This window comes from Heteronotia binoei, chromosome 10, assembly GCF_032191835.1.
Source record: "Heteronotia binoei isolate CCM8104 ecotype False Entrance Well chromosome 10, APGP_CSIRO_Hbin_v1, whole genome shotgun sequence".
NCBI classification, from domain to species: Eukaryota; Metazoa; Chordata; class Lepidosauria; order Squamata; family Gekkonidae; genus Heteronotia; species Heteronotia binoei.
The window spans coordinates 34,115,277-34,129,457 of NC_083232.1; the positions used below are offsets into that span (position 1 = coordinate 34,115,277).

Sequence of the window (14,181 nt, forward strand, 5' to 3'; positions counted from 1 at the left end):
CCTTGATGAAATGGGCATCATTTCCCCCCCACTCACGGTTTTGGCAACAACCCACTTCACCTCCCAATTAAATAAGATGATTACATTAAAAAACAAAACAGCGCTTTATAGAATTTGGTTCAAGTGAACAGTCTGATGGCATCCATCTGCAACACTTTGCACAAAACAATGAAGGACTATTCATCCCTTCTATAATCTGATGATGGAATGGTACACCTGATCGTTAAGCATAAGAACATAAAAGAAGCCATGTTGGATCAGGCCAATGGCCCATCCAGTCCAACACTCTGTGTCACACAGTGGCCGATGATAGATAGATAGATGATAGATAGATAGATGATAGATAGATAGATAGATAGATAGATAGATAGATAGATAGATAGATAGATAGATAGATAGATAGATAGATAGAAAGGCACACACTGTGGCTAATAGCCACTGATGGACCTCTGCTCCATATTTTTATCCAATCCCCTCTTGAAACTGGCTATGCCTCCTGTGGCAGTGAATTCCACTTGTTAATCACCCTTTGGGTGAAGTATTTCTTTTTTTCTGTTTGTCCTCTTCCATACCAGTTTTTGATGCAGAAAGAATACATTATACTTTGTTTCAAACTAGGATGAAAATTGCCTCCTATTAAAAGTTCAATTTTTAAAATCCAAACCACTTGCACAGATGTAAGTCTCTCAGGTGCATAGGATCGCCACCTTGATCTGACAAGGAACAAAATACAACAGAGTGGGGGGAAATGAATTGCTTTGTTATTTTAACAATTCTTACATTTGTATTAGCAGGAAGTCACCAGTTTAGTTTGAACGAATAATAAAAGTGCATATGAGCTACCCCACAAGAGAGTGATAAGGCCCCCTAGATACCCTACAATGGAAAGAAATCTGCAGCATGTACAGTGGTCTATATATTAAACTATAAGATATTCCATAGTAGAAGAAGACGACTGCAGATTTATACCCTGCCCTTCTCTCTGAATCAGTCTCAGAGCAGCTTACAATCTCCTTTATCTTCTTCCCCACAACAGACACCCTGTGAGGTAGGTGGGGCTGAGAGAGCTCTCGCAGCAGCAGCTGCCCTTTCAAGGACAACTCTGTGAAAGCTATGGCTGACCCAAGGCTATTCCAGCAGCTGCAAGTGGAGGAGTGGGGAATCAAACCCAGTTCTCCCAGATAAGAGTTCCCACACTTAACCACTACACCAAACTGGCTCTCTCCAATACAGGTGCCTAACTATGCATCTTTGTCTATAAATGATCTGATTTGGACAAAAAGGCAACCTAAAAGGGAAAGGACTCTGAGAAGAAGACAAAGGACTTACCTACATGACATGTATCTTGGACCCCACCCCTATGGCTATCAACACTGTTCCCAGCATTTGTTTCCTCCTGTCTCTCTCTATCTGCTCTGATGTGCAATCATATTACCCTGTGACAACCTGGTTCTCATTCCTTCAAGTCTTTGTAGTATAAAAAAATCTCTGGTCATCTCCTCCTGTAATTGCATTTATTGTTCTTCCCTAGGTTATCAAAGCAAAATATAACACCTATTGATCCATCAGAGGGTATTGGCCATCTGTTTTACAAACAGGCAAACATCCTGCTCAGGATGTATCCCACCTTCCTGATAGAGTTTGGGGACTAATGATCAAAGTTGGGAAGATTTCCATCCTTTGATCTATCAATTACACTCGCACCTCAGGACACTGGGCCAAGAGTATAAAACAGGCTGCTCTACTCCAGCCAGGTGTTTGACTTAGAAGGGGTGCCCAAACTTGAGTCTCACCCCAAGACTGCTTGGGTTCAGGCATAGCTATACACAGGTCTTTGGCTATTCTCTTCAAGGATTTATACACAACTGGAAGATCCCAAAATACCCTATTTGTCTCTAACTCATCCATTTTCTCTTAGTTTTGCGTGTATGATTGTATCCAGTTGAATGTCTTGAATGTATGATTGCATTCATATTTCGATCTGATATTTTAATAAAACCAGTTTCCTTTACCTTAGTTTTGGTTATTTAAAGAGCTATTCCTCTTGAAACAACCTTTTATAAACTTTGGTGTAAAAGATCCCTTTATTTGTCCTTAAACTGCCAGCTAAGCCTCACAGCTAAATCCCCCACTCTAAGTGAGGAGGATAGTCTGGCTAACAATAGATAGATGTTTGTATGACTCTACATGCACATTTTGGCACACACACTTGCCTCCTCATCCTACACAACAAAACATTATCAATATTATACATTTGCAGCTAGCGCAAACCATCTGTTACTGAGGATGGGACTCTGGGTGCAAAATCAATCTGTTTTTAAGCAGCCTACTGGCTGCTGGTTAGATTCCAGGCACAATGCAAGGTGTCAAAGTTTGTCTATAAATCCCTACATGACCCAGATTGTATGCACCTACAGCTTGGTCTAAAGTAGAAGTCTACAATTGTCCCAAGATCCAAGGTTCACTTTGAACTTCAACCTGCCACAATGGCACCCAGTTGAGCAACATGGGCTTGTCTTCAAACACAGAAGTCTAACCAAGCTGAAATTGATGCCCCACCAACTTTACCTTAAGACTTCTGCACTTTCTACTCAACAGGAAATATTTTGAAAAAAGGTAACCCTTTCTCAGTCTGTTTCAGCCTTGAAGATTTTGCTGGTCAATTTATAGTGATCCTATAATGTGGGATAAAAGTGCACCCACATTTTTAGATGAAATAGAAACTGTAACATAGTTTGGGCAAAAGAGGGAACTGTCATTTTTCACTATCACCTTCTGTGCTAGGTTCATTTCAAGGTATTATTACCTACAAAGCCCTTTATGGCCTTGGACCCATGTATCTGGCAGGATTGCCTCCCTTGTGATCTTCCATCATGACAGCTTTGCTCATCTGTGAAAACTCTTCTGGAGGAGCCACCTGGCAAATTATTATGACCTACAACTGCCCATTGGCACACATTCTCTATTGTGGCTCCCTCCTTGAAGAACGGCCTGCCTGAGTCAGAAAAGCTCCCACACTTCTATCATTCCACATAATGCGCAGAACAGAAATGTTCAGGAGACCATTTTATGAAGGGAATAGGGCTGGAGTGAAATGAAACAGTTCAGGAGGGAATTCTTATAAGGCAAAAGGATTGTAGCTTCCCATAATATTTATGTATCACCTTGCTTTTACTGCATTGTTTATTTTACCTTAGTAATGCACCTTCTACCCTGTTCAAGGTATATCATGCCCTACAGGGTTTTTTTACTTTTATTGTTTCCTAATTCTGGAAATCCTAGTTCTATTGCTTTACTGATTGGATGTTTTATGCTGCCTTGTTGCATTTAGAAATATTTTATAATTTGCCTTGGGGCTTGGCAAGAAAGGTATATGTTAAATAAATAAATACTATTTGTGCAAATGCATTGCACTTTCAACAATACGTAAGCTGTGGCAAAAAAATAATTATTTTCTAGCACCAAAATACTACCATTCAAATACTGGGCAAATGCCATATTTCTCCCAAAGGAAGACATCTGAGTGATGAAATACAAAGAAGTATCAGATGCGCCTTTTGTACTCTAAATGGATTATCTGAAAAGGCCCTCAGGAATTGGCTACTGGTGCATTTCCCCAAGCAAGCTAGAACAAGTTACTTGGAACTTCCAAAGCCTCTTTTTGCTAATGGAAAAAGATGGAATACTGAGTTCTCCATTAAAATTGCTTCTCGCTGTTATGAACTATGTCATTAGCTTGGCATACTTCTAGCATAATTTATACCTAACTCTGCAGCTGGAATTTTCCATTTGTTAGAAGTCACAGTTCAGTACATAAGGTAGCAGTTGTGATTTTGCAGGATCTTTTAGACTGAGCAACCTTTATTAATAAATTACAAAGTTGTTTTAATCATGAACCTGGCAACAATGAAACATGGCAGCATTATAATGTAAAATATTAAAAAGCTATCTGTTGGACATAGTAGCCTCTTTTGTCATCTAGGCTAAGGATAGCATAAAGGTGCAGCTGTTTGTAAATGCACTCATCCTGGCTGGCGTAGACAATCTGCACTTTTTTGTAGGTAAATACCAATTATTACAGGTGTAGACATATTAGGAAGCCCTGGCAGCTTCTGCAAAAGATCACCAAGAATCTACCACCTCTCCCGGAAGAGGATTCTGGTGACAGGGTATTGTCCTTGCTTATGGAAGTCAGTCCCCCACCCTGAAGCAACTACTCATGGCTTTTCCACATTTTTTATCCCTTCTGGGCTCATGCTGCTTCTGCTGCTTCGGTTTATCCCGATTTCCATATGCATTTTTGTGCCTTTAATTTCACCTTCTTTTGTTGCTGTCCTTCCCCATTTTTTTCTGGCTCTCTTGAGACCACTTTTACTACAATGTTCTTCTGGAAGAACATTTTTCCTAGTGCATAATGTTTCTATCGGTTTGCTTTGTCCCATCCTCCTCCAGCCTGCTTTTCAATGGACTGTCATCATTGTTAAACCACTCCTCCCCAGACTTTTTCGTTTAAATGAAACAGCCCTAAAATGGCTAGATCACTACAGAAAGCACTATTATATTTCCTGGGATTTATGTAGCAATCCACTTGAATTACTAATTCATCACCAGTTGGAACCAGTACACACCCCTCAAGTAGGACCATTTCTTCTTTCGACTGGGTATCCGGTTTTTATACGTGCTCTGTACAGTTTACTTATCTTTTGGACAGCTTGACTTTCTGGCATCATTTGTAATCAGCTCCCCTTCCCGCATTGCCACTCCTCTCTAACATTGAGGATGATACTTCACATATCTGATGAAGTGGCTGTGACTCATAAAAGCTTATGGTATATTTGTTAACCTTTAGACACTTTCATTTTGGCAGCAGCTGGAAATGGTGAAAGTGAATAGCTGCACGTTGAAGCAACACTTTCTCCCACTTTCACAAGGCAACAGAAGTGGTCCAAAACTTCTCAAATCCATCTTAGTAAACCCACTCAGTCCTCTACCCAAGAGAAAAATACAATTTTAAGCTGCAGACCTATACAAACTAGATCTATAGACATGACAGTAATCCCTATTGATTCGGATGGGAATTCTGAGCAAGTCATAAAGTTGCAAAACTGATTGGTCCATCTGCAATATTGCTCAAGCTCTTCCACCAAAGGCAGCTGCCAACACAAACAAACCTAATGAATGGTATCTGTATTTTCTTTGATTAGATTTATATTTCATGGCTCCTCGAACATTCTGTTCTTCTCCCCCCCCCCCATCTCCTAATAGGCCTGCCTGGCAAAGATCCACTCATTTACCAGAAAAAGCAGGCATAAAAGCTTACTCCAAAGTTTGCAGCATCTTAAAGAGTAACAAGATTTATGCTTCAAATGGACAACAGCGATTCCTTTGGAATTATCACCTCGTTCTGTTTAATGGAAAGGCTAGCCCTGGCAGACAGGTGTTTGTATGTGCAAGCCACTATCAAGAAAAACGGAAATTTACCACATATGGGAAAATACTAGTTTTCCTGTAATTTCTTTTCCATGATTTCTTTTGGTATCTCCACATTGAATTATTTGATAAAAATGCATTCAAAGCCACCAACTGCAAATCTCACCAGTGCAAAAACATGGCTTGGCTATAATTTAAGGGACGAGCAAAAAAAAAAGTCAGGTTTAAATATGGTTATATTTGATTTCTGAATCAACCAACAGCCATCTAATCTTCCTGAGCTTTACAATGCATATGGGATTTTATTCTCAAAACACCAAAGAGGTAACATTTTAGGATGTTATACCCTCTTGGAATAATCTTCCCTCTACTACACTTGATGTTAGCCAAAAAGCTGAGAAGTGATATTTACTCCATCTTATTCGGAAGGGAATGCTCTCTGAAGATAGCTTATTGTAAAATAAATGAACAAACAACAGTTCTACTCTGAATACTTGAAATGCACCAACTGCTAACTGTTGTGTGTGGCAAATACACTTCAATATCCTCAGAGAAAAACTACTTACAACTTACCAGTAAAAGATGCAATTTCTTCTGAAAGCATCAGGATATTTTAAGAAAGGGAAAAAATAGACAGTAGGGAAGTGCTTGTTCATGCAGGTTACAGATTACTACAAGGAGCAGCTAACTTAAGTTTTGAAAAGTGAATCAAGTTAATTGAACAAAAATCACAAACATTTTATGGGTGTTGAGATACAGCAATGGACCATCAGTTCCCAATGGTTCTGTAAACAAATAGTGGAATGCCTTTGATTTCATGTATGCAGCCCTTATAGGCTGCCTCCTAGCATAAAAGTTCAGAAACTACTATGCTGTCTTAAGTGATACTGGCCAACCAATTAACCTTCAAGCAATACTCTAAAACCAACTTCTCTTTTTTTGTATTAGAAAGTGACCACCTCTTACAGAAATGCTGAGATCAATGCAAAGACAGCACCACAAAAACAGGAACAAATGAAAGAAAACAACATATTTTTTCTAACATATGCCTTTCAGTTGGTGTGAACAGAAACCCACATAGCATTTAGCAATATTGTTTATAGAAAAGAACAAATATTCAGGGACCAGCTCTGAGTTTGGGAGAAATGGAGACGTAAGAATCATACCCTCTAAGGCCCTTTCTGCACCTCCGTTTCCCTTGCTTTCACTACACATCACCTTCAGTTCTTTCCCCACTTTCACATACCAATCGCATTTTGTTGTTCTTTGTGCACTCATCTCCCCCTCTTCAGTTCTGAGCCAATTTCAGTCTGTTTCCACCCCAGCCCCCGGGGTTTCTCAGAGTCTTCTTGTAACGATTTATCCCCTTAATTTGCTTCCAAGCCTAAAGTAATTTAAAAGCATACGCATTTCCCCTAACTTTTCCTCCCACCTCCCCTTGGAGCCCAGTTGGTCTCTCCTTATTGGTCAGTTTTGCACTAAGCATATCTTTTAAAATAGAATATTAGAAAAGTAATAGCCTTTTATTTTACTTGCAGGAATGGTCAGTTAGCTCAGTAGATTAAGATAAAGTGCTATTAATTGCAAAGGTTGTTGGTTTCATTCCCCATCTGGGCAATTTTGGTTTTGGGGGGAAAACTGGTTTTCTTTTAAATTGACTGGCCACAAACATTTCAAATATGAGGACAATGCTTTGGAACCAGCTCTGGGGCAGCAGCAGCCTGTTTTAAAAGAAAAAGTCTGGTCTATCTCAACATCTGGTTTTCTCCTTTTGTCATCTGATTTCCAAATAAAACTGCCCGGGGGGGGGGATGTTCAGGCTGCAACGCATTGCTGTCTCTGCCTCCCTCCCCCCGCTTTGTGAACCATCTCCACCATGCTGCCTTACAGCAGCACCCCCACTCCTTCTCTGCCATGTGTTTGGCATCTTTCTTGCTAAAATTTTAAAACATTCCCTGCCAATGATTTTTTTTCCTCCAAACATCCCAGGTTAGCATTAAACTCATTGACTACTGATGGGGTAGGGGGAAGAGTTGCTAATGACAACCCCACAGTAAATTCAGCTGGAAGAACTATCAAAAGACACACCCAGTGTAAAACTGACCAATCAGGAGACATCAACCTCACACCACTATCAAGGTTTTCTCATTGCAATGCAGAATATATACTCTTCAATTCCCAACAGAAATTGGAGGGTGGGGGAGGTACAGAGTGCAGGCACAGCATTCAGAGTAAGCCGCAACTAACCTGACTTCAGTGAGAACCAGAAGTAAACTGTGGGCAGAAAGTTTCAATATCCTGGTTACAGCTACACTGAAGCCAAGGTTCCCAAATGTACAGCCTTGGGAGCCTTTACTAGAAGTAAAGGAGAAAGTGTACTTCTGAATGAAAAGAGAAATAAGACCCAACAAGATCCCTTATTCCTTCAAGCATCCAACCAGGTTTGAGGCCAGAGACATTTCCTACCTATTTCCTCCCACCTTCTTCACAGAAGCAAGCCAGAATGTGAGAGACCAAGGCAAGAGACATTTCCTGCCTATTTCCTCCCACCTTCTTCACAGAAGCAAGCCAGAATGTGAGAGACCAAGGCCAGAGACATTTCCTGCCGATTTCCTCCCACTTTCTTCACAGAAGCAAGCCAGAATGTGGGAGACCAAGCCTCACTAAGTGGTAAAAGTTTTTTATCCCACTCAGGAGCCTCATCAAGAAACACCATTTTTAAAAAGAGCCCACATGCCAAGTATTTTGAACACTTGTTACCATCCTAAACGGAGCTAAGTGTTTCTAAGCTCACCGAAGGGAACTGACATAAATGGGTTTTTACTGGAGTAACTCTGCATGACATTGCACTATGTATCTTTCAGGTTAGGACTGCTGCACTGTTAAGCACGTTTCTTTATATTCAAATATTAATATCTTAAATAAGAACTACAAGTTAAAATTCAAGCAAAACTATACATTTATTTAAGAATAGCTAAGAATATTCCTATTATACAAATACAGTATAAATTCAAAAAGTCACAAAATAAAAAAGTACAAACTCCATTACTTAATAAATATATCTAGCAATTTCAATTTACTTGGAAATTAAAGAGGGTAGTTTTTATCTTGGAAACCTAGAATGTTTGACCCAGCAAACCATACAAACCCTTAGTATAAATACATTTTTACATAATACCAGAGTAAGCTCATTATTAGTGATTAGAAAACAACTAACAAATAGTGTGTGATAAGATAGACCTGCTGGTACAGTTAGAAAGCAGGCATAGATCATGTATTTTAAAAAGGATAAGACCACACATCAAGTCTTTTCTTAAATAGCTATTTCATTATGTCATAACATTCCAAGTCAGACTTTGTTTTGTAAGCCAATACTTAAAAGGAAAGAAAAATGGCACCAACTGGGTGATGAAGTGAAAAGCCAGCTTACTCTAGACAGCAACTGCACACAGAAGAGGCACAATTGCTCTCTGTAACATCTCTGAAATAGCCTTGTCGTGCTCCAACTGTCTGAAGAAATCCCGCTCTGCAGTGGTCAATACATTGTAGAAGTAACCGCTTCAAAGTTAACTGCATATTTTAAATTAAAAGAAATACACAGCCACTGAAAGTTACTCATTTAACTCAAATAAAAAGGGACAACCCCCCACACTTTTTTTGTTTGATAGAATTAAGATGATAGGTTTCAAGTTGCAGTATAAAACAACTGTTAGGCCACAAGCCATATTAGCACAAAGACTAATAACTCTCTTATTCACTTATTTTTGGCAGCAGACTTGAAAAGCCAGGTGCCAAATCAAAATATAAGAGAAAGAGGTAACAAGTTAAAAGAAAATGTTGTGCGAAGAAAGGAAAGCCCCTTACAGAAAAAGCAAAAGAGGTACTAGAAGAAACAAACATATACAAAACCAACAGAATGACCAATCAATCAGGATGTGACGGTATATACAAGTGCTTATTACAAATATCAGTCTTTTGTTTCCCTTGAGTTCTTTGCTCAGCACAGGTTAGGGCAGCCTGTATGGAGAAGGATTAAGGCACCAGGGCAGCAGACCCCCAACAGTGACAGGGTCCCATTTCAGGAGCAGGCATTCTGCTCTATGTACATCTTGGACAAAGAGACTGCCATGGATCTGGCCAGCTCCTCGTCCCTTCTGCGCTGCACCTGAGTCTGCCTGCACCATTCCTCGTACTCTGGATTGGGACACTGGCGGTCCAGCACCGCGTCATAATGCCCATTACTGAGCCAGCTCAGCCAGATGCTGCGCCGGTTCGGGTCCTCAGGCCCCAAGTAGTGGACCATGGTGGAGACGGTGGGGCTCTCGGGTCTGCCGCCCGTGGTGAGGTGGATGTTGACGTCCAGCATCTGCCCCATGGCCAGGAGCTCCGGGTAGCCGGCCCAGGCGCCATCCTGGGCGGCGTTGATGAGGAACTCGCCCACGTCGCCTTCGATGATGGGGTTGAAGTGGTCCAGGTGGTCTGCGATGTAATGCACCGTCTGCTCGCGGAGCTCGCTGTGCAGCCGCTGGTCGCCGTTGATGGCCTTGCAGACGGCGCGGTACAAGCAGTTGCCGTCGGGGATGATGTGGAAGCGGTAGCGGCCCTTGTGCCGCAGGTACTTGTCCTGCTTCTCCACCTCCGCCAAATAGAGAGCCAGCTTCTCGCTGCGCTCGGCGGGGCGCCCCGAGCCGTCTTCCTCGGCGGTCTCGAGTTCAGCTTCGCCGCCGCCAGCCGGTGCTTGGCAAGCGGGCTGAGACTCTGCGGAGACGCCCGGGTAGTTGGTGGGGGCCGCCGAGGCCGCTTGCAAGGCCTGGCAGTGCTCGCTGAAGCGGAGGCCGCGATTGCTGGGCTCCTCCGGGCGCGGCTGGGCGGCCATCAGGTCGCCTCCGTGACTCTCCACCAGCAGCCAAGGATGGGCTTGAGCCGCCGCCGAAGACGGGCCCAGCTCGCCCGCCATGACCACGGCCTCCGGGCGCTGCACCAGGCGGATAGGCACCACCCTCTCCAAGGGCCGCCGACGGATCATCGGAGCGGCGGAGCCGTAGCATTGCGGCGGCTTCCTCTGCACGGGGCCTGTCGGAGGCAGCAGTTCCAGGCAAGAAAAGGCGGGCATGGCGGTGGCTGCTCCCGCGGCTGCGGCAGCCGAAGTTCCTCCTCCGCCCGCGTCGCTCTCGACTCCCACTGGGCTTTGGCCCGCAGGGTCCGGAGACGGAGAGACTTTGAAGACGACGCCCGGGTTGGTGGCTGAGCCGCTGCTGGTCGCCGCTGCTGTCGCTGCCGGGTAGTGGGTGACGATGGTGCTGTAGAGCTGCATCCTCGGCCCTTTATGGGCTGCTGTAGCGTCCGCCTGACGAAGGCCACTGGGGCCGGGCCAGGGAGCGACCGCGGGGGCCGCCGCCGCCCCTCCTCACCGGCAGCCAGAAAGGATGAGGCGCCGGACTAAAAATAAACACGGGCATCACCTTCTCCTGTCACTGCCGACCCCCATCGCTCTCCTCAATCTCGGGCGTGATTCAAGGGCGCTCCTGCCGCTTTCTGCCTCCCTCGGCTTGCACCGGACCGGGAATTCCTGCTGCGCCACAACTCAGGGTGGTTCCCGCCTCCCTTTCTAGTCGCTTCTAGGCCAAAGCCTCTGGAAGGTGCTGGAGGCCTGGCGGAAGGGGAGGGGGAGCGAGGGCCGGGCCTTGTTTACTTCCCGCCCTCAGCACGCCGGAGAGGACACGTTCAAGGCGGATAGGCTGGGTGACCTCATCGCGGCCTGACGGCTTCAAACCTCCTATTTTTTGTCCGCTCCCTCCCCCCCCCCCCCCGGCGCCATTTCCCCCGCAACAGCCGTTGGCTGGCGCCAATTTTCATGCATGTCCGGCACTGTAATAATGGTAAAGAGGAGCCGCTAGATTCGAGTCCAGTTGCAAGTTAGAGACCAATATGATTTTTAACGTATTATCTTAGGGTTGCCAGCCTCCAGGCCTGGACTGGAGATCTCCAGGAATTACAACTGATGTCCAGGCGACAGAGAACATTTCTCCCGGAGAAAACGGCTGCTTTGGAGCGTGGGCTTTATGGCATTGTATCCCACTGAGGTCCCTACCATCCTCAGACCCCACCCTCCCCAGGCTGCACTCCTAGAATCTCCAAGAATTACCCAGCACAGACTTAGCAACCATAATACAGATAGAACTAAAGATAATAATGATCTGTAATTGTAGCAGGAACTCCTTTGCATATTAGGCCACAACCCCCTGATGTAGCCAATTCTCCAAGAGCTTACAGGGCTCTTAGTGCAGGGCCTACTGTAAATTGCGGGAGGACTAGCTACATCGGGGTGTGTGGCCTAATATGCAAAGGAGGGCTACAAAAAAAGCCCTAAAGAAGGTAATACTTTGAAGATAGGCAGAGAGTGCCACCAGTATCCCCAGGACCCTCTCAGCCTCCAACAGCCGGATGCTTTCTTTTAACTTCCCAAGTTCCTTTCCCAGCCTGATGAAGATACACAAAAATGCAAAGAAGCAGGGCCAGCCTTTTTGGCAACTCAGGCCAAGTTTGATTTAGCACACAGTTGCAGGTATCTTCCCCCCAAGTTTGTTGTAACTAAAAGCTTTAAGAGGCAGCGAGAGAGAATAAATGTTATTAAGAGAGGATGTCTTAGGTCATTTTCCCAGTACCCCACCCTGTTAACCTTCCTGAGGAATTTTTTATTTATTTTTTTATTTTATTCGATTTATATCCCGCACTACCGCACCGAGGTGGGCTCAGGGCGGCTTACAACATAAAAGCTAACAAAGTCAGTTTAAAATACATTAATAATTATACAATAAATACATAAAAACACATAAAACTCACTTCAATATGTACTATGCTACCTTTCCTTAAATCAATTCTTCAATATTCCAATATTCAATAATCTGTTGTTTGAGATTTGAATATTCAGGCATTCTGATAACAATTAATTATATGCCAACCGGAAGAGGGCTGTTTTGCAGGCCCTGCGGAACTGTTCAAGGTTCCACAGGGCCCTCACCTCTTCCGGGAGCTGATTCCACCAACAGGGAGCTGCGATCGAAAAGGCCCTGTCTCTGGTTGCTTTCAGACGGGCCTCCTTTGGCCCAGGGATTATAAGGAGGTTCTGAGACCCCGATCTCAGCACTCTCTGGGGAACATGTGGGGAGAGACGGTCCCTAAGGTAGGCAGGTCCCAGGCCATAAAGGGCAATCCAGCGGGTACCTCTGGGACAGTTCACCCCCAATCGCCACTCTCTGTCCCCGACCCTTGAGGAAAGAGGTAAGCCATTGTAGAGCCAACCCCTGAATCCCCACGTCGGCAAGTCAGCAACCGATGGTCGACCGTATCGAACGCTGCCGATAGGTCTAACAACATCAGTACCGCCGAGCCGCCTCGGTCCAGATGCCGCTGGAGATCATCCACTAGGGCAACCAGCACTGTCTCCGTCCCATGACCCGGGCGGAAGCCCGACTGATGGGAGTCAAGTACGGAATACAGAAGAATACCCTATCCCATAATTGCTATTTAATGCCGCTCCATACCACTGCCTACATTGTAAACATCACAGCCTGCTCTGTACAAAAAATTACTTCCAAAGTTCTCTTATACAGAACTAGACTTTACCCATTAGTTCTTTACTATGGCAACAACTTTCCAGGAGTCAGGCAAAGTACTTTCCTAACCTCAGTAGTGAAAGTAATACAAAGAAAACAGGACAAAGATGGACAGTTCATTCACTAAGGAATAGCTGATAATCATAATGTCAGTGAAACCTACAAAAAATGCAATTCAGTGCCTTGATCGAATGGATACCAGAGCAGAGATTAATCTGAACTTCAACTCAAGATCTGTGACAACGCAGCTTACTACTTAGGTTTCCCTTAGTAATGATTCATAGATGGCTTAGCTGCGTCTATGTTATCCATGAATCAAGTTACAACTTTTTACACACTGATGTATTAATAGGCACTTATCTGACAGAAACTGATGCTGTACATACGCTCTACAAATACAAGTTGATGGGGTGTGAACTGGCAGAGACTGACCCAAGAGAGAGATCTTGGGGTCGTGGTAGATAACTCACTGAAAATGTCAAGACAGTGTGCGTTTACAATAAAAAAAGGCCAACGCCATGCTGGGAATTATTAGGAGGGGAACTGAAAACAAATCAGCCAGTATCATAATGCCCCTGTATAAATCAATGGTGCGATCTCATTTGGAGTACTGTGTGCAGTTCTGGTCGCCGCACCTCAAAAAGGATAGTATAGCATTGGAGAAAGTCCAGAATTATTAGGAGGGGAATTGAAAACAAATCAGCCAGTATCATAATGCCCCTGTATAAATAAATGGTGCGGTCTCATTTGGAGTACTGTGTGCAGTTCTGGTCGCCGCACCTCAAAAAGGATATTATAGCATTGGAGAAAGTCCAGAAAAGGGCAACTAGAATGATTAAAGGGCTGGAACATTTTCCCTATGAAGAAAGGTTGAAACGCTTGGGGTTCTTTAGCTTGGAGAAACGTCGCCTGCTGGGTGACATGATAGAGGTTTACAAGATAATGCATGGGATGGAGAAAGTAGAGAAAGAAGTACTTTTTTCCCTTTCTCACAATACAAGAACTCATGGGCATTCGATGAAATTGCTGAGCAGACAGGTTAAAACGGATAAAAGGAAATACTTCTTCACCCAAAGGGTGATTAACATGTGGAATTCACTGCCACAGGAGGTGGTGGCTGCCACAAGCATAGCCA

General features: G+C 44.0%; 1 protein-coding gene across 1 annotated transcript; it reads right to left on the minus strand.

The window, feature by feature from the left end:
- Positions 1-8,371: 8,371 nt before the first annotated feature.
- OTUD1 (OTU deubiquitinase 1) lies at positions 8,372-11,155 on the minus strand. The gene has a single exon (XM_060248368.1). The coding sequence runs from the start codon at positions 10,742-10,744 to the stop codon at positions 9,509-9,511; it is 1,236 nt and encodes a 411-aa protein (XP_060104351.1). The 5' UTR covers positions 10,745-11,155; the 3' UTR covers positions 8,372-9,508.
- Between the last annotated feature and the right edge of the window lie 3,026 nt (positions 11,156-14,181).